The 19,953-nt window shown below is 39.6% G+C and overlaps 1 protein-coding gene across 2 annotated transcripts; it reads right to left on the reverse strand.

Annotated features, from left to right (window-relative positions):
- Positions 1 to 5,144: 5,144 nt before the first annotated feature.
- On the reverse strand, positions 5,145 to 18,767 carry LOC133152058 (multidrug and toxin extrusion protein 1-like). 2 transcript variants are annotated; one of them, XM_061275589.1, is made up of 16 exons: positions 18,540 to 18,767; positions 16,607 to 16,708; positions 14,375 to 14,443; positions 14,008 to 14,156; positions 13,608 to 13,650; positions 13,475 to 13,519; positions 13,284 to 13,381; positions 12,734 to 12,831; positions 12,135 to 12,316; positions 10,190 to 10,298; positions 9,565 to 9,640; positions 8,021 to 8,090; positions 7,810 to 7,942; positions 7,642 to 7,736; positions 7,487 to 7,553; positions 5,145 to 6,387 (listed from the first exon to the last, which is right to left on the reverse strand). In XM_061275589.1, the coding sequence occupies exons 1-16, from the start codon at positions 18,693 to 18,695 to the stop codon at positions 6,161 to 6,163; spliced, it is 1,719 nt and encodes a 572-aa protein (XP_061131573.1). In that variant the 5' UTR covers positions 18,696 to 18,767; the 3' UTR covers positions 5,145 to 6,160. The 2 variants fall into 2 exon arrangements, with proteins under 2 accessions (XP_061131573.1, XP_061131572.1); XM_061275588.1 differs by having other exon boundaries at positions 7,810 to 8,090.
- Between the last annotated feature and the right edge of the window lie 1,186 nt (positions 18,768 to 19,953).

Here is a 19,953-nt window from a genome sequence, read left to right on the forward strand (position 1 = left end):
TGTGACTGAACCAGTGGAAGGGAGGGTGAGGGAAAGGGCGTTAATTTGGAGGACAGCATAATCCCATAAGAATTAAAACCAGTAGTTGTGCAGTCACAGCCTACAAGGTTTTCTCTGCTGCCCTAAACACACTCAGAAGCACTGACCTGCATTTTCAACTTACATTAAATTGTATAAATTTATTTCCCAAAAATAGATCTTCATTATATAGCTTGTGTCTTGGCTGCCCAGCTTCCAGCCAGAGTAATGAGGAGGACACCATTTAGACTTAGACTTAGACAGACTTTATTGTCATTTTATAAACACTTGGTGCACACAAAACGAAATTTCGTGGCATACGGCTCTCAACAATGAAATGATATTTTGGCTGAATAAAAAGTGACATTTCTATATAAATATGAAATAAGATAAGTATAAAGCGCAGCAGTGATAAAGTATGTACACAGTGCAGGAAACAAAAACAGTATTTACAAAGTGCGCAGAGGAATGCTAAGTTGACTGTTCAACAGTCTGACGACAGTAAGGAAAAAAACTGTTGCAGAACCTGGTGGACCTGCAGCGGATGCTGCGAAACCTCTTCCCAGAGGGTAGCAGGGAGAACAGTCCTTGGTGGGGGTCACTGATAATATTTCGGGCTCGGGACACGCACCGCTGGGATGACAAGTCCTGAATGGAGGGAAGAGGAGCCCCGATGATCCTCTCTGCTGTCCTCATCACTCTCCTTACGTTCTTCCAATCGGAGGCGCTGCAACCCCCACACCACACCGAGAGACAGCTTGTCAGAATGCTCTCTATGGTGCTTCGGTAGAACGTCCTCATGATGGGTGGGGGCAGGTGGGCTCTCCTCATCCTCCGCAGGAAGTACAAGCGCTTCTGTGCCCTCTTGACCAGTGTCGTGGTGTTCCCAGTCCAGGTGAGGTCGTCTGTGATGTGGACCCCAGGAATTTAGTGCTGCTGACCACCTCCACAGCTGAGCTGTTGATGATCACTGGAGCGTGGTGAGGCTGGTTCTTCCTGAAGTCGACGATGATCTCCTTCGTCTTCTCCACATTCAGTGCAGGCCATTGTCTCTGCACCAGCCCACCAACTGCTCCACCTCCTCTCTGTAGTCCAGGTCGTCGTTTTCACTGATGAGGCCCACCACTGTTGTGTCGTCTGCAAACTTCACGATGTGATTTACAAGTGAAGTGTTTGTATTTGCTTGTTTGTTTATAATTTAAGGTAACATTTTCAATTGCATTTAATCTTTTTTTCATTTTCAGTGTTAAACATTCTACAGTCGCACGTTTGATTAATTTTCAACTAACCTTGCCATGCAACCACTATTTCTGGATGAGCTAAGGCAGGGGTGGGCAAACTTTTTGACTCACGGGCCGAACTGGGTTCTAAATTTGGACCGGAGGGCCGAACCAGGAGCAGATGGACGTAGTGTTTGTGTGAAGTAATATAAGCGACCTGTAAAGGTCATTGCATAAAAGATTTTGGCCTTTAGTAGGTAGTAAAGCATGGATATTCCAAACAAGTGTTTGGAAAACAAATGCATTTATTAACAGCATTAAAAAAAAAAAAATCACTAATAAACTGCTATCAGTGATTCTCATAAAATACGACACTATTATTATGAATAACAGTCTCCATCACTTCAGTGCCTGCAGGTCAGATTAATGAAAGATGTTTAGCTTATGAGATCACATCAAACGGCAAACATACTGACCAAATATAGCATCTTGAAGAATTGGTGAAAGCATACATCCAAATAAAGTAATCAAAACGCCAACACGGTGAGGGGTATCTGAAAATCAGAGCAGAGTTTTAATTCACAAACACCTGCTAACAGAGGTGAGGAAACGGGAAACACCTAACTACTTTACAGGTTAAGATTAGTCGCAAACAGGTGGTGCATCAATGTCCTTGAGCATCCTGGATTGTTTGAAAATGAGAATGGTCGCTGGTCCCTGATATGTGTACAAATCATATTCAAAATGCATTTTTTTACAACAAACTTGAGAGCCTCCCCTTCATTTTCAGTGGGAACAGTGTTGTTGGTCTCCCTTTTTTGCTAGTGCGTCATAGCCTGGAGTACGTACACGCACTTGTGATTGTGCACCGAGCTTTCTGACACGGCTTCCGGTAGTAAATGCGCAGGCGATTGGTTCTCCATCTACTGGGGAAACGCAGTCATTGCAGGCAAAATGACCCCAAAAAATTGTAATAATACAATTTATTCAGGGTTGGCGGGCCGTAGTTTGCCCACCACTGAGCTAAGGTGTCTTCACAGCGTTACCCCATCGTAAAGTTTTCAATTCAAGCAATACTTAGTGTCTTACCTGCAGACATGGAACTGTTGTTGTGTTGTTTAGGCTGTAGTAGAAAGCGCACAATCGGTAAGTTGGTTGACAACTCCAACGGCAGTTGCCTCATCTACATTTTAGTTCCTGTAAATGTCTTCCAGCCCCAAAGCCCAAGCCACTACAGACTGAGATACTGCTGCCTGATGAAACGTTTATATACGGGCCGCAACCTCCTGGCAAGAAAACCTGTTGTGCAACATCACAGAATGTTTACTTATTGTAATTACAAGGTATAAAAAGACCTGCACTTTTTTTTAACAGGAAACACACGTTCTGAACAGTTAAGGGAAAACTTTCTTGTTGCCTCTGTTGTTTATGTTCTAAATGAGAAGCACAACATTTTGCTTTTGAGTCTTTTGTTACATCAATAAAATGTGTGCTAAAAATGTGTGTGTCTTTTTTATGACATTGAAATATGACAATATTGACATGGTGGAACACTGGTTACAATGCAGAGGTGGTGAGTTTGGTTCCAGCTCCAGTCTGGAGTTCTGGAGTTTGCATGTTCTCCTCATGCCTGCGTGGGTTTCCTCCGGGAACTCCGTTTTTTCCCACATTCCAAAAACGTGTAGTAGGCAGATTGTGAACTCCAAATTGCCCGTAGGTGTGCGTGTGAGTGCAAATCTATGTGTGCTCTGCGATTGGCTAGCGACTGATTCAGGTTGTCCCACGTCTACCGCCTGAAGCCAACTGGAATAGGCTCCAGCACGTCTGCTACCCTTTAGAGGAGAAGAGGTTTGAAAAATGGATGAATGAAATATGACAATTACACCATGTGGATTATGTAAAACTGTGTGTGTGTGCGTGCCTGTGTGTGTGTGTACTAGTTAGCACGTCTGCCTAACAGTTCAGAGGGTTTGATTCCACCTCCGGCCCTCCCTGTGTGAGTTTGCATTTTTTCCCGGTACCTACGGTTTCCTCCCACATCCCAAAAACCTGCTTGGTAGGCCAATTGAGCACTCCAAATTGCCCCTAGTTGCGAGTGTGGATGGTTGTTCGTATATATATATATATATATATTCATTCAGATCAGATTTTCAACCAGATCTTCTGGTGGTGCTTCTCTTAGCCTTTGTAGTTGGCGTCGGGGTTGGCCGCTGTCCATTCGAGTCATGATCTTATTTTTCAGGTCAGTTGCTGACTTGTTCAGGCTTGCATATTCTCTTGGAGCTGTGTACCCAATTCCTTGGGCAGTTGATGTTGACTCCTCTCTGACCTGGTATTCGGGTTCCTGTGTGACTTGGCATCTGTGTTGTACCTCGTCAATCTCAAGTTGTGATATCAATTGCCGTTTCTGGATATTGGAGCACTGAGTTACTAGTTGTTTAGCGGTTAGTGTTGAGTGTGGATATCGCCCTTGCCATTGCTCCCACATTCGCTTCATGTACCCTCTCTGTCTTGGTTCACTGGAGTAGTAGCACTCCAACAGTGTTAGGTTCTCACATCTCGCCCATTTCCGCCTTGTTCCAGTAGCCCACTTTACATCTAGGCGTTCTGGTTCCCCAACGCCTGACGCAGACCTTGTTTGTCCGGGCGACGTCTGAGCCGGCATCTCATTTGATTCTTTATCTTTCCAACATCAGGAAAAAAGAACTTGAGAAGCTAGAGAAATACCAGAGCCTCAAAGAAGAGCTTGAGAAGGCCTGGAAAGTGAAGGCCTCGGTGGTGCCCGTGGTCATTGGGGCACTTGGGGCAGTGACCCCCAAACTGGAGGAGTGGCTACAGCAGATTCCAGGAACAACATCAGACATCTCAGTCCAGAAGAGTGCAGTGCTAGGAACAGCCAAAATACTGCGCAGAACCCTCAAGCTCCCAGGCCTCTGGTAGAGGACCCGAGCTTGGAGTGGGAGACCACCCGCGGAGGGTGAGAGGGGAATTTTTTATATATATATATGAGTGATGTGACTATCTACAATGTGCAGTAAAGATTTTCATATACATCTACTTGAATTGAGTACATGCCGAACTAGTTACAGTTTTGCTCAGCAGGCCGTTATGCACTACATAAATGAGAGCTCGTCAGTCCATGCAATTAGTTTTGGTTGCTTGTCTTTCTTTTGGACTGCAATTACCGTGATTTTCCATGCAAAATACGCCCCCGTGCATAATACGCACCCTAAAAATGGCATGTCGATGCTGGAAAAAAGCATGTACCCATGTATAATACGCACCCAAATTTTGTCTCTTACTCAGGTCCGTAAACGTAAAATTATTTCAGAAAATAGATCATCTTCGGGAACAACCGGATGTTATTCTGCCGGTCAGTATCACTGCGCATGTGCTAGCGAACTTGATAGCGAAGAAATGTTTCGGATTTGTGTAGGATACATTGTGACAGACAGCAAACGAGCAGGTGATCGAGCAAGCGTCTGACACGAGAGCATTGTGTTCGTATGGAGCGTGTTTGAAGTGAACAGCAGAGAAGAAAGGAACAAGGCAAAGTGTTGTGAAATAAAATATTACCTGTAATACACATTTTGTTATTTGCTGATTGAAACTGCTAATTAAACTGTGAATTGAAACTAATAGGTCGAGAACTAAACTCTCGCTCTTTATATAGCTGACGTGTCTTGCGCATCCGTTCTGCGCATACTGTCATGGCGGCCTCCATATGATATCCGGTCTGCGATGGAGATAAAAAACAAACAATATTTGACAATAACACACCATCAAGGATTGTATCATCGCATCAAACGATGTGTCGTCAATTATGAATTTTACTGACTAAGTTAGTTGGGCAGGATGGCTGAATGCGATGCGCGATTGACAACTAACAAGAAGAAAGGTGTGATTTCAAGTTTTATTTCGAGGGAGATTTTATTCAAAAATTGTTGTACCCATGCATAATGCGCACCCCAGATTTTAGGACAATAAATTAGTTAAATTTTGCGCATTATGCATGGAAAAATCACGGTATGCCAAAGAAAATCTGTATGCATGCAAGATTTTTCAACTACAAACTAATTACAAAAGGAAGGGGCACATGGATGTGACTGAATTTGTCTGAATTATTTATGTATTGTCATTATTGCAAGATTTCACAGCAAACAGGTAGTCAGGCTGAATATGTTAAATTGACACATTGGGGGGAAAATCTCAGAGAGGTTTACAGCAAGAGCCTTTTTAAACCAACAACAGCATCTACAGTAATCTGGATTTAATTGAAGAAAATTATCATGAGAATAAAATCTTTCTGATGTAAAATACAATGTTAAAAATTTAATTGCACAATAAATTGTCACGAATTGAATCTGCCACATCTGTAATACATACAATGCATATTACATATTAGAAATATGTATAAAAAAACATTTTTACAATAGGAGCCCATTTGCTATCACCATAACTGTCTCCTCCATTAAATAAGCAACCCAAGTTTATCCCTGTTTCTCATCTGACAAAATTGAATCAAGACTTGTCTCCTTGAGTTGCCGTTTAGAGTTCAACTGCTGTTCCCACTCACAGAGCTTGATTGTCTTTTCTTTCTCAGGTGGAGTGTATTCTTCAGTCAATGCTTTGTTTTGTTTAAGCTCCACTTTTGGGCACGCTCTGCCTGCACGTAGTTTTCAGTCTTGCAATCATTGGCCCATAGCAAGGTGCAGAATGAACACTATTGCTGAATAAACACCAAACACAATGCAAAGTGATTGCATTTACATACATTATTGACACGTTTATGGTCGTGGGTTTGATCGTGATGATTTACTCATGATATAAGAGATGAGTTGATATTAGAAGCAACTAATAAACCCACTATTGAGTCCTCTAGTGTTCACTTAATGACTGTCCGTTACAAACCAACACGAGGCTCATTTCAGCAGTTTGACAAGGAAGTGACTGGCGATAATTCCGGCTGCTAAGATGGCAACAAAGATAAGTAAAATCAAGCTACGCTTCAAAAGCAGCTGTTTTACTGTGAGAACATTGCCGACTATGGTAGTTGCAGTTTTATGTTGATCTGGAAGCTGTTGGCCCTCTGAAGCACTCTCACACCTGGATGTAGGAGAAGTAACTGGGTCCTGGTTGGTGTTTGACTCTGAAGATTCAAAAACACAACTATAGTTTGAACACTTAACAGACAAAAATATTTGCTTCACTTTGTACTCGACCAGAGACAAAATACTTATAATACAATATATTGCATTGCAATGGCTCCATATACGGAAATAACACTCAAGATACTGACACAGTTTCTGGCCAACATCTGAGTATTTGCAGTTGCAACTTAATGGTGAATTGAACTTTGTCACCTCAGAATGTCTGTATTTATCTCCATGTTGAAAATATTTTTAGTACTATTTATTATTTTTATTTAGTATTATTTATTTATATTTTTAGTATTGTTTGCCGACCTACTTTCTTCCTTGTGGTATTCATTGGCGCCCAAATAATATTTTATATTTTTCAGCCATCTGGTTTAAGTGGTAACATTTTGGTTACATCAGGTAAAAAATACCTGTGTGCTCCATCCATCCATCCATCCATCCATCCATCCATCCATCCATCCATCCATCCATCCATCCATCCATCCATCCATCCATCCATCCATCCATCCATTTTCTGTACTGCTTTATCCCCACGGGGGTCACGGGTGTGCTGGAGCCTATCCCAGCAGTCATCGGGCAGTAGGCAGGGGACACCCTGAACCAGTTGCCATTCAACCGCGGGGCCCACAGAGACGAACAACCATCCGCGCTCGTACTCACATCTATGGGCAATCTATGGTGTTATTAAATAGTTATAATGAGAAATGAGTCATAATGAGAAAATTTTTGGTTTTTTAAGTGCGCCTTATAGTTCGGAAAATACGGTATATATGAATATATATATATATATATATATATATATATATATATATATATATATATATATATATATATATATATATATATATATATATATATATAGATAGAGAGAGAGAGAGAGAGAGAGAGAGAGAGAGAGAGAGAGAGAGAGAGAGAGAGAGAGAGAAGAGAGAGAGATACACACATACAGCTGGAATAAGCTCCAGCACGCCCAGGACAAGCAGTACAGAAAATGTACCACTGTGTATATATATATATATATATATATATAAAGTGTTTTGTTTGTTAAATCATCAAAATAAAGATGGCTATTTGTATGCCTGAACTTACCGAACTTGCAATCTTCTGTCTTGACCGTGTCGTCATAGGGGACCTGGACCCCGGCTCTAATTTTAGCCTGATTGAAGGCATTAAAAAATGTTACAATGCAAACCACTTGATTTCATAAAGTCACATTTGTGTTTTCAGACGATTGAGTAACCCACCTTTTCAGCAGCCTTACTCCAATCTAGTTTGTATAGATAAACGAGTAAGAAAGTAGCCTGCATGAAGACACAGAGAGTAAGACCTATCCAAAGCCCTGTTGAAGAAACAACAGCAGCGTTTCTGAAACTCACATGACACATTTTGATTCCAGAACATGCAGGTCTTACCTAGGATGTTCAATTTTGCCGCAAAGGTTAAGGCCAAGCCAATGGGAAAGCCAATGAAGTAGTGTCCCACCAGGTTACAAAGAGCACCAACCTTTTGTTTCCCAACTCCTCGGATGACACCTCCGCACACACCCTGCGGTGATTGTTGCAAGTTCACACAAAGCACATTTAAAACTTCTCCTAAAATGTCAGATAGGATTTTTTTTCTTACCGCAACAGCGTCAGAAAGATGCAAGAAGATGAAAACAATCAAGATTTCAGCAACCCGTTTCAAAATTTCTCTGAAGGTTATGAGACAAATATGATGAGATACAACATGAAAAATCTAGCAAAAGAAAAGCAAGTAGCTCTGTGAGGTGCTGACATGTAAAAATATTCCAAATAATTTATGGCTAATAATATGTACGTAATGTAATGTAATATGTACGCTTTCTTCACAAGCTATAGTCTGAATTTGTGAACTCATTGTTTTTCATTGTAATTTGTTCCCACTTGCACAGCATGGTATTAATTTTGCGTGACTTTAAATTTTGATCTACAATCACATCAGATTACATCTTAATTTTATTCACTTATATAGTAATATTTTTCTATTTTAAATTTTTTAGTTTAACTGGTTTGATAGTTCATTGAGAACTCTCATTCCTTTATTATTCACTGTCAATGGGGTGCATTAAATGCAATTGCATTTCAATTAGATTTAGCACTTTACGAAAATACGTTATTGTAAATAAATGTTAGTCGTAACAAAAACATAATACAGTGAGCACTCGTTTTTTGCTGGAGATGCATTCCAGCACCACCTGCAAAAAACTAAAATCCGCAAAGTAGAAACGATATATAGATTATTTAGAAAATTAAACACCATATGGAAATTTTCAACACGTAATGTTTTAGTTGGTTGCTAGGGAGCACAGGTGTAATGGAAGTCATTTAGAAAGTGTCTGCCTTCAGAAATACCACATTATGCTAACCCAGGGGACATCACGCATAGCGAAACCAAAGTGAGTCGGTTGCGGATGAATCTCCTGTTGCATTGTGGTCATATACATATATTAAAGGCTCCTCAATACTTTTACGCTACATAAACCGTTCCCATTCCCTTAATAACTATTCCCACACTGTTCTGTACATATATTGTACCTTTACAGTACCGTAATTTTCGGACTATAAGTCGCGTTTTTTTTCATAGTTTGGGTGGGGGGGCGACTTACACTCAGGAACGACTTATATACATATATATGTTTTTTTTCCACTTTTTTGGGCATTTTATGGCTGGTGCGACTTATACTCCGGTGCGACTTATAGTCCGGAAATTACGGTAAATAAAAGAACAGACATGTGATATTGTCACATGCTCCGATTCCTTCTGCACCATTTTCTGCATGTGGCCGGCTGCCGCCTCCTGCGCTTGAACTCAGTCACGTCCACAGTGATGCACATTGCTCAGAGGCACGTGTGTATTTCCCCGTTACTTATAAACCCGTGAAGTAGCGCATTCGCAAAAGGAGAAGCGCGAAGTGGCGAGGGATCACTGTAAACACGTTTTTAATCTCTATAACAACTTTAGTTTTATTCACTTTTTTCCCCCACAACAAATGACTGTTGTTTTAACTTACTAGGTTATAATTAAGTAATTCATTTACATGTTCTGATAGCTTTTTAATGTGAACTACTGTATTCTTTAAAGACAGTTCCTCGGTGTGGCACGTATTACGAGCGCCAAAGTTACTAATATGTAACAGTATAACTCACAGGTCTGAGGTGAAAATGTAGCCAATGACACTTTTGGCAAGGGTGATGGTAAGACCAACAAAAAAGGCCACGATAACTGCAATGGGAAACAGAGTAAGAGCAATAGATGTTTACATTTCAGTTACCAGATCAAGGATGACAAAAATGAAAATAACTGTCACAAAGGTAGTGGTGGTGGGAGGGTATAGACCAGGGGTGTCAAACTCGTTTTTTTCGCGGGCCGCATTGTAGTCATAGCTTCTTTCGGAGGGCCATTATGACTGTCAACCCAAATAATTGTATGAGCACCTCATATTATATACAGTAAAAGCTACAAAACAAACTGTCAAATAACTCGTTTTCAAATCATACGAGTAAAAACTGGTCAAATATTTTAAAAAAAGATATTAAAAGTGAAGACAATTTGCAATTCTAGTAATGACACATGAATTTGATGCACAATTTGTTTCTTATTCAGACATTTCTGTTATCCATTTCATTACTTGCCTATTACTACATGCCATGTGCTTTGTGGCCAATCTCCAATTAAGCAGTGTTTTTATGGCCTTATCCTTGCTGCTTAGCAAATGTAAAATTTACCAATACCATTTCCAGTTTACAAACATACATACAAACATTTTCTTACATGCACAGATGATGGAAACTTTGCTTGACAGCTTGGCTTGCTCAATGTTTCCTGCACCAAGCGCATTCCCTACTCGAACACTAACAGCTGCAGAAATTCCAAGTGGGAACTGCAAAGGTAGAATGTATAGAAACAATTATGCATTATTTAGGATTCCATCAAATAAAACTGTTAAGATCAGGTTGTGGCCAACACGAGATTTGTGAGATGAATGCAAATCATTATTTATTTTTTTATTTGGTTATCAGAGGTTTATCTCTTTCACTTTCTTCTGAAAAATGCTTTAAAATATTATTTGTTTCAATGATTATACAGCATACAGCTGATACGCCAAGTCAAACACTCTGATTGTGGCAAACTGGCTGTGTAGCTTGTTTGCATGCATTTCTTCCATGTTATTTACTAGAAAGTAGTTTCTAAATAAGCCAACAGTTAGCCTAGCACAGGGGTGGGCAAACTTTTTGACTCGCGGGCCGAACTGGGTTCTAAATTTGGACCGGAGGGCCGGACAAGGAGCAGATGGACGTAGGCGTTGTGTGAAGTCATATAAGCGACCTGTAAAGGTCATTGCATAAAAGATCTTGGCCTTTAGTAGGTAGTAAAGCATGGATATTCCAAACAATTTTTTTGAAAACAAATGCATTTATTAACAGCATTAAGAAAATAATAATTCACTAAAAAACTGCTATCAGTGATTCTCATAAAATACGACACTGTTATTATGAATAACAATCTCCATCACTTCAGTGCCTGCAGGTCAGATTAATGAAAGATGTTTATCTTATGAGATCACATCAAACGGCAAACATTCTGACCAAATATATCATGATCTTGAAGAATCGGTGAAAGCATACATCCAAATAAAGTAATCAAACCAGCAACACGGTGAGGGGTATCTGAAAATCAGAGCAGAGTTTTAACTCACCTGGTAACAGAGGTGAGGAAACGGGAAACACCTCCTTAAAGTAAGCCTTAAGAACTTTACAGGTTAAGATTAGTCGCAAATAGGTGGTGCATCAATGTCCTTGAGCATCCTGCATTGTTTGAAAATGAGAATGGTAGTTTCAATCCCTGCTATGTGTACAAATCATATTCAAAATGCATTTTTTTACAATAAACTTGAGAGCCTCCCGTTCATTTTCAGTGGGAACAGTGTTGTTGGTCTCCCTTTTTTGCTAGTGCGTCATAGTCTGGAGTAAAATTTGTTGTGGCAATTCTTAGGCGAGATCCGAGGTGTTGGTCCGTTTACCTTGATCTGTGACGGGTTGATGTTGATGTGGCTGAACGTCACGTCGCGTACGTCGAGCCAAATTGGCCACTCTTTTTTAACATTCGGCACTCACTTCTTTTTTTCGGGCCACTCATTTTAATGGAAGGATTCCAGGGGAAGGTTTGTGGGTGGCTTTAGCGCAAAACTGCATCTGAAAGCTCAGCGCGCGAATTATAAGAATGCTGTCGTCAAAACCCACGCTCTAAATTCGGGACTGATACGAATAGAGCGAGAGTGCGCCAAGTCCGTACACGCACTTGTGAGTGTGCACCGAGCTTTCTGACACGGCTTCCGGTAGTAAATGCGCAGGAGAGCGCTTCGCCATCTACTGGGAAAACGCAGTCATTGCAGGCAAAATGACAAAAAAAAAAAAAGTTTAATAATACAATTTGTTCAGGGTTGGCGGGCCGGATTAAACGGTCCCGTGGGCCGGATGTGGCCCGCGGGCCGTAGTTTGCCCACCCCTGGCCTAGCACCTTCTAGTTTTTGTTCCACTACACTTTCTTCCCCATTTATTTTGGGCAGTCTGGATGTCCAGTGCTACCATTATTATTTATTATTATTTGTGTCCACCACTGTAAGATACTTTTATTGTGGTAGTGCAGGCATTCATTTGTTGTGTGGCTGCCTGTGCTTATGATGCTGATCAAGTTTAGATGAATTTGTTTCACTTACCATGTAAGCTACAACTGTGAGCTGATATGTAACGGACTGGGCTCCCAGCTCTATTTCACTAATTATACCAGCAATGAATCCTCCAACTTCAAATAGCCACCATTCCAGACAAAGCATGAGCATGCTTGGGATGGCCAGCTTAACAAAGGGTCCCCACTCTTGTAAACAGTCGACAGACCAGCCTGTGGATCAAACCATTAAAAAAGAATAAACATAACTTTCATAAGATTGATGTGTTATAAACGTAAGACAAATAAGTATGATAAATAATTTATCAATTGAAATTGAGCATGCATACAGTATGTGCTTAAATGGATAAATCCAGAAAGTAATCCCTTAATATGTGCATGCATAATAATAATATGTAGTGCTTCTTGATAGGCAAATAATGAAAGTGGGACTCATCACCTCTCTAATCTGTTGCATTGTTTAGTTACAAAATGTAACCAATTTTGTTCAAACATTACACATTTGGACTTTGCTCACAAATGTACTGTAACATCAAATGAAATAGTGCAACTGGAAAGGAAAATGAATCATAAAGAAACACTAATCATTCATTCATTATCAGGTTTAAAGTGAGTGAGAGGGAAACTGACCTCCCCACGTGGCCTTGTGCAACCCCTTCCAATTAATGTAAATAAATAAGACCACAGCCAACACGTACTGTGAGATTGAATTGGCGGCAGCGGAACCACTTGAACAAAGACATAAACAGCATGATTTAAACACAGCTAAAAAAATTCTAGAATGTATTAGCTGCATTTAAACTATTCTTTTTCTAAAAGATGATATCAAAGTAGAAACTTATTTATTGACCTGAATTATTTTTATAATAATTGACAATCATTGGAGGCAATCACAATTGTCCAAAAAAGAAATGAGGGAAATCTGTTCAATAGTGCCATCCACAATAAAATGTCAAACAAAAACATCCTTGGGATTATAGATAGATTTAAAATCACGCAAAGGGGAATGTGCTTTGCATAATTAGGACTACAATTACAATGAATTATGCGATGAGAAAAAAACCTCTTCTGGAATATTAGCAGGCGAATTTCAGGTCTGGCTCCACTATATCAACAAAACATATTCTGACTAATATTATTTTCCCAAATGAACTACTAATACTATAAAAAAAAAACTTACGCAACTCCCAAATGCAGAAGATGTAGGAAAACATAATTGATGACTGCATTTAAAATGTTCCCAACTGCGCCGGTTATGACCTGTGGCCAAATGATTCCCTGCAAACAAACAAAAAAAAAGACAGAAAAACACATTCGCAAACATGTTATTTACATGTATATTATGAACTTGTGTGCCTTGCTTTACGGAACCTGATTTTGAAGATATCTCCCTTGCAGCTGGTACATAAATGCCGCCTGAAGGGGTAAATCATAATCTTACATGATAGAAGCACATAATGTCTAGTGCTATAACTCATGCAAACCAAGATGAATGTGAACTCACCGGCAGAGCAGGCATGGAGATCTTCACATAAAGTTGTGACAGACTATGCAACACACAAATAGCCATGTAAAAATTTGGGTTGGAAACATCCATGAACATATGTATTACATTGTACATTACACCATACAATATATGTATTATATTTATTTTGTTAAATTCCATTACTACTACTACTGACTATTACTTTTACAATAATTCAAATGGGCATTACGCAACTGAAAGAAGCCATGAAACACAGTGAAGCATTGGTTTATAGAGTATCCAAGAGTCTGACTGATTTGATAAAATGGAATGATAAGAACAACAACAACAATTATTAATATTATTGTCATTATTATTAACAATAGGCTCTTTCCAAAATTATTGTAACCAAGATGCTGCAGATTGAAAAGTGACTGACCTGGCAACCTCTCGGCTCTGTTTGGCTACGATTAGAATAGGTTCAGTGTTGATGAGAACAGCCCAGCAGGGGAAACAAGCCAGCAGTAGAATCAGAATCCCCCTCTGAAGGATCACCCCCACACGCTTCAGGTTTCCGCTCCCATAGGTCTACCCAAAGGCAGAATCAAATAAGCAGTGTTAGGAAACACTAACATCACACTAATGATTTGTTTAGATTCATGAAATGTAAACTAACTTGATACAATATATTATTGTTCAACTGTTTTAGTTGGAACCCATACAATCCGAGAGCCCAGTCAGAGTGGTTTGTGTTTCAATATCACTAATATAAATAAGGTGGAAGTGCAAGAAGTTGAGGACACTACCTGAGATATGAGGGTATCACAAGTTAAGGATAGCCCGGTTCCAATGGATAAACCAGTCACATTAACCACCTGCAATTAAAGCACCATTGTCAATAATATGTTATTTTACAGTAAAACACAGTAAAATGTTTACTGTGACATTCAGTAGATACATACGTAACAGAGGATTAGTTCTCCATGCCATAAAAAATATGCTGAGGATCTGTATGATTGTGCAAATACAGAAATCAATTTCCCATTTAACTTGGTCCACTTCTCAGAATGATCATGGAATTGCTTGTCTGATTGTTTAGAATGATCTTAGCATGACAAAAAATACTAATGTATCCTTTCTTCCTTTTTTTCCACCTTTCCTTTTACTTTTCCTCCATTTTTTTTAAAATTTTGGTTAAGTAGTTGACCGAAGTCTCCATTTTACAGTATGCAGTATGCTAGGAATCAGCAACTGGTGGCCGCACAGACCCCTCGATTGATTAAACAAAAATAATAATAATAAATATGGGGGGGGGGGGGGTTCTTATAAACTATTTTCCTCTTTATCTTGTAACCTTTCCTCTATTATGGTGGACCCCTACATAATCAGTTTGGCAAGACAGGCTTACAAATTCGTAAATTATTTTTTCAACATTTATTTTTTTTTTTGTTTTTTGTGTTTTGTGTTTTTTGGGTTTACATAAAAAAACAACTGTTGGGGGACCCATCCCCTCACCCGAAGGAGGAGTGACGCTCTTTGTTGGAAAATGGAGTGAGACCTCATCTCCTTGTTTGTGTGTGTATATGTGTTTTATGTGCCCGTAATTGATCTCTGCACATCATTGGACAATTGCTTTGCTGTAACAACCCTGCACATTGGCTGCTGGAAGAAGAATGTTTGTTGTGGGCTCTACTGAATGGCGAGCTTCAAATTATGCTGCTGTCAGTGTCAAGACTGGCCTCTTTGACATGTCCCTCCTTGTTACCGTCACCTTGAGTTTCTTGTTATTGTCTAGCCCTTGAATAGTGTAGATCAGGGATTGTCAATCGGTGGTTCGTGGCCCTCTAGTGGTTCGCGGCGGTATTGCAGGTGGTCCGCAAAATTGGAAATGGAAAATAATTGCAACATTTTTTTAAATGAAATTGATGCATTATTTTGACTTGATTAATTTTTCAGATAATTTTGTGCTCAATCAACTGACTTTGAACAGGTTGCCCCCTCCCCAAGCAAAGTTACAGGGGGTTACTAACTCTAATAGAAGCGCTATTAGAATAAGTCGGCTCGTGAAAATAAGTACCCACTCCCATTTTCAAATTCTTAGCCATCAACATTTTCCATCCAATGGTGATTCCTGACTGCCTATTTATCACGTGGCTCAGTCGTAGAGTGAAAGTCTCCAAACCTGGTGGTGCTGGGTTCTATCTTCAAGCCCGGTGATCATGTCAAAGTGTCCTTGAGCAAGGCATATTTTGCTCTCAGTAGGGTTTGGCAGCGCCATTCATGGCAGCATCAATTTACTTTTTCTGTCTTCTTGGGTTTTCACCAAGTGTAGCATATTTGAACAAGTTTCTCCCTCCCCAAGTGAAGTTACAAGGGCTTGGTTATAGAGTGATAGACTTCAACCAAGAAGGTGGTGGGTTCAATCGTCAAGTCAATTTAGACTTGAATTTTTTCCCAGCTAATTTTGTGAATCATTTACCCATTTAAACGACGTCAAATGTAGCTGAGATTGCCAAAATAAACATACAGATGGAAATAAATAGCCTGTGTAGGCCTATCCTCTTTTGGTGCAAAATGAAATAACATTCTGCCAAAGCACTGGTCCCCAAGTTGCTTCTTGGTTATATTGGTGGTCCCTTGGAGATAACCAGTTGAAAACCCCTGGTGTAGTTTTTTGGTTAATTGAATTTGTGAAGACTGTTGGGATAGGCTCCAGCACGCCCTCGACCCTTGGGGGGACCAGTGGTATGGAAAATAGATGGCTGGATGGATGAATTTGTAAAAGCTAGATGTGTTTGTTATTTTGGCTCTGGCTTACTCTGAAGGAGCTCTTCACATGGTATTAATCCACTTCTGATCAACCGTGTAGTATTTTATGTTATATCGTAGACCAACTTTTAGATAGTGGAGCAACTTTGAAAGCCAGTGAATGAATGCTTTTCCTCGCCTGAATGACAGAAAAATACCAAAATGTTGGTGGATTTGTGGACATAACCTGGATGTATTAATCACAGATAATTGTGAAAAAAATGACTTACTGCAATTGATAATGATACAGCTGCAAGTTCTACTTTTCCCAAATGACCACAGAACACCATGCTGACGATGCTGATCATGAAGATCATCATCTGGGAAATGATCTGGAGGAGAAAAACGAATATAATAAATATTGTCACTTGTTTCACTGTATTTCTAAAGTAATGGCTGCCCATTTATTTTCCCACACTCTAACTACATTGACTCAAGATTTTGTACTCTTGTATGTATTTTTTCTGCACAGCCATCATTGTAACATTGTAAAAGCGCTTAACACGGCCATTAAAAGTCCAAACATAAAATACCCGAGTAAATTAAAACTTATACTGAAACATATGCAGAAACATACTCTGCGTGTACATAGTTCGGGGCACACGTTTACGCAGCTGAGTTGGGACAAACGAATCGTCGAGGCAGAGTAAATGTAATCGATGCATTTTTCTAATCAAATAATTCAAAATACTTGATGAATACTTTCAGCCCTATATGAATGTGTGTGGGACATGTTGAAGCCTTATAAGCGAGCGGGTTGAATGATTTTATGAAACTGATTGCAGTTTTTCTGATATTGTTTTTTACATTCGTTCATAGTGGAGAATTTGAGGAAATGTCAACCCTTTAACCAGCTGTAAAGTAAACTACTACATATGTGGTTGGAAGGAGTAGGACATTGTAGAGAATGCACTTTATCCTTCTCCAGCTCGGTGAAATATGACAGACTTGAGCCCTAAAGGGAGTATTTGTTTCCTGGGGTCCATTGTTCTGTTCCAGTGGCGACAATTTCATCCAAATTTAACATTATTCTGGTGGAATCATTACTCCATTCAAGTGCTTCTTTTAGCAAGTGGATTAGCAACTGTTGCCCTCTTAGCAAATATATTAGACTACTTGAATAGCGTTTCACTTTACTCAAGCAGTGGCAGATTTGATGATCTCGTGTCCCTCAAATTTTGGTTTGCAGTTCAAAGCAAAAAAATCAACCTGTAACTTGAAAAACAAGTCAAAGTACCAAATAGATTTGTAGTGCGCATTTAAAATATGCCGTTTGAGAAACAGGTCCTGGAACCTTTCTGGCACCCATTTTAATATGGTTGATCATGGCATTGACTGAATATGACAATTAACAAGATAACACATGTTAAATGTTTGATACCAAACTTCGAGGCAAGCACAATTAATTAAATATTAAAATAAAATCAATTTAAACTTGTCTTCTGTTTTGTATTAATGTTTTTGGTTCACATCCCTCTTTGTCCCTTTTGTTGTTATTTATTTGTTCCCCTCTCAAGAGAGGCCCGATAAAACAGGGTTTGGAATTAGCTGCCCATACAATATTTATAATTTTGAGGCTTTGAGTATTGCAAATATTTTATGAATAGTTCACTTTATATGAAAATATGGGTTTATGGTGTAGTGTATTGCTTTTAGAATGAATGTAGGAACGATTATATTGATAAGCCAGTGAAATGTTAAAATTAAATAATATATTGGTGTTTAAATACGGTATTGTGAGAGAAGGTTATGGCAAATTAAAATATAATGTATTTTGTATAGATAAGGATGAATATTCCAAAATACTGATATACTAGTAACTACAAAATATATGGGGGTCGAGATAGATCCTTTTGGACATGTAAGTAATCTGTATGTATCAATGGTTACATTTATTACCCATCTTGTATTCATTATTTTGAACCATTTTTCTTTGTCTTTATTTTTGTATTAGATGAGTTGAATTTTGTTTTTTCCCGCAAGTTACTGAATTATCCTGCACTCTTTTGCATCTTCAAAATAAATCGTAAAATAATAACATAAATAATATAATAACTAAAAAGACTGGAAGAAACACAGAAATACACTGTAAAGAAAGAAAAAGACAGTACATTAACTACGCCTCTGGAAGGAAACCTGGTGCTGCGTTTATGGTCATCTTACCACTGGTCCCGCGAGTTTGAGGAGCTGAATGAGTTCAGTGCGGTAATTGAGCGGAATGCATCTGCCAATGCGTCTCAGACAGGAGTCCTTGGAAGCCGCTTCGTTCACAGAATAAACCCCCACGGAATTCTGCATCGTCTTCAAGTTGATGTCCATGTTGACGGAAAGTGGCAGCGAGCTCTTATTAAGGTTAAATTGAAGCGTCCTGCGTGGAAGCGGCTCTCAGTAGAGGTGTCAGGAGGAAATGAAACTTCACTTGGAGCGTCGCGGCAATATTCCCTCTTCCCGCCCCCTGTAGTAGTCGGTGGTTAATGCACGTGGATGGTGCATTCATGGCCCGGCCCATCACGCACAAGACGCATCCTGTCCAGGACGGCAACCGCGGGCTAAATCGTTCTCCAATAATATACACTTGAACACGTCTGACTATTGTGATAACAGAATGACATATGAACTAGGGCAGGGGTGGGCAAACTTTTTGACTCGCGGGCCGAACTGGGTTCTAAATTTGGACCGGAGGGCCGGACAAGGAGCAGATGGACGTAGGCGTTGTGTGAAGTCATATAAGCGACCTGTAAAGGTCATTGCATAAAAGATCTTGGCCTTTAGTAGGTAGTAAAGCATGGATATTCCAAACAATTTTTTTGAAAACAAATGCATTTATTAACAGCATTAAGAAAATAATAATTCACTAAAAAACTGCTATCAGTGATTCTCATAAAATACGACACTGTTATTATGAATAACAATCTCCATCACTTCAGTGCCTGCAGGTCAGATTAATGAAAGATGTTTATCTTATGAGATCACATCAAACGGCAAACATTCTGACCAAATATATCATGATCTTGAAGAATCGGTGAAAGCATACATCCAAATAAAGTAATCAAACCAGCAACACGGTGAGGGGTATCTGAAAATCAGAGCAGAGTTTTAACTCACCTGGTAACAGAGGTGAGGAAACGGGAAACACCTCCTTAAAGTAAGCCTTAAGAACTTTACAGGTTAAGATTAGTCGCAAATAGGTGGTGCATCAATGTCCTTGAGCATCCTGCATTGTTTGAAAATGAGAATGGTAGTTTCAATCCCTGCTATGTGTACAAATCATATTCAAAATGCATTTTTTTACAATAAACTTGAGAGCCTCCCGTTCATTTTCAGTGGGAACAGTGTTGTTGGTCTCCCTTTTTTGCTAGTGCGTCATAGTCTGGAGTAAAATTTGTTGTGGCAATTCTTAGGCGAGATCCGAGGTGTTGGTCCGTTTACCTTGATCTGTGACGGGTTGATGTTGATGTGGCTGAACGTCACGTCGCGTACGTCGAGCCAAATTGGCCACTCTTTTTTAACATTCGGCACTCACTTCTTTTTTTCGGGCCACTCATTTTAATGGAAGGATTCCAGGGGAAGGTTTGTG

This window comes from Syngnathus typhle, linkage group LG3 (assembly GCF_033458585.1).
Source record: "Syngnathus typhle isolate RoL2023-S1 ecotype Sweden linkage group LG3, RoL_Styp_1.0, whole genome shotgun sequence".
Taxonomy (NCBI): domain Eukaryota; kingdom Metazoa; phylum Chordata; class Actinopteri; order Syngnathiformes; family Syngnathidae; genus Syngnathus; species Syngnathus typhle.

What these genes read in the sequence shown, in the direction of transcription:
- LOC133152058 (XM_061275588.1), bottom strand. Translation starts at nt 18,695, where the DNA reads ATGGACATCAACTTGAAGACGATGCAGAATTCCGTGGGGGTTTATTCT. An exon ending in GTGATACCCTCATATCTCAG is followed by an intron (nt 14,157 to 14,374) that starts GTAGTGTCCTCA and finishes GCCTTTGGGTAG; the next exon opens with ACCTATGGGAGCGGAAACCT. An exon ending in CAGAGCCGAGAGGTTGCCAG is followed by an intron (nt 13,651 to 14,007) that starts GTCAGTCACTTT and finishes TGTGTTGCATAG; the next exon opens with TCTGTCACAACTTTATGTGA.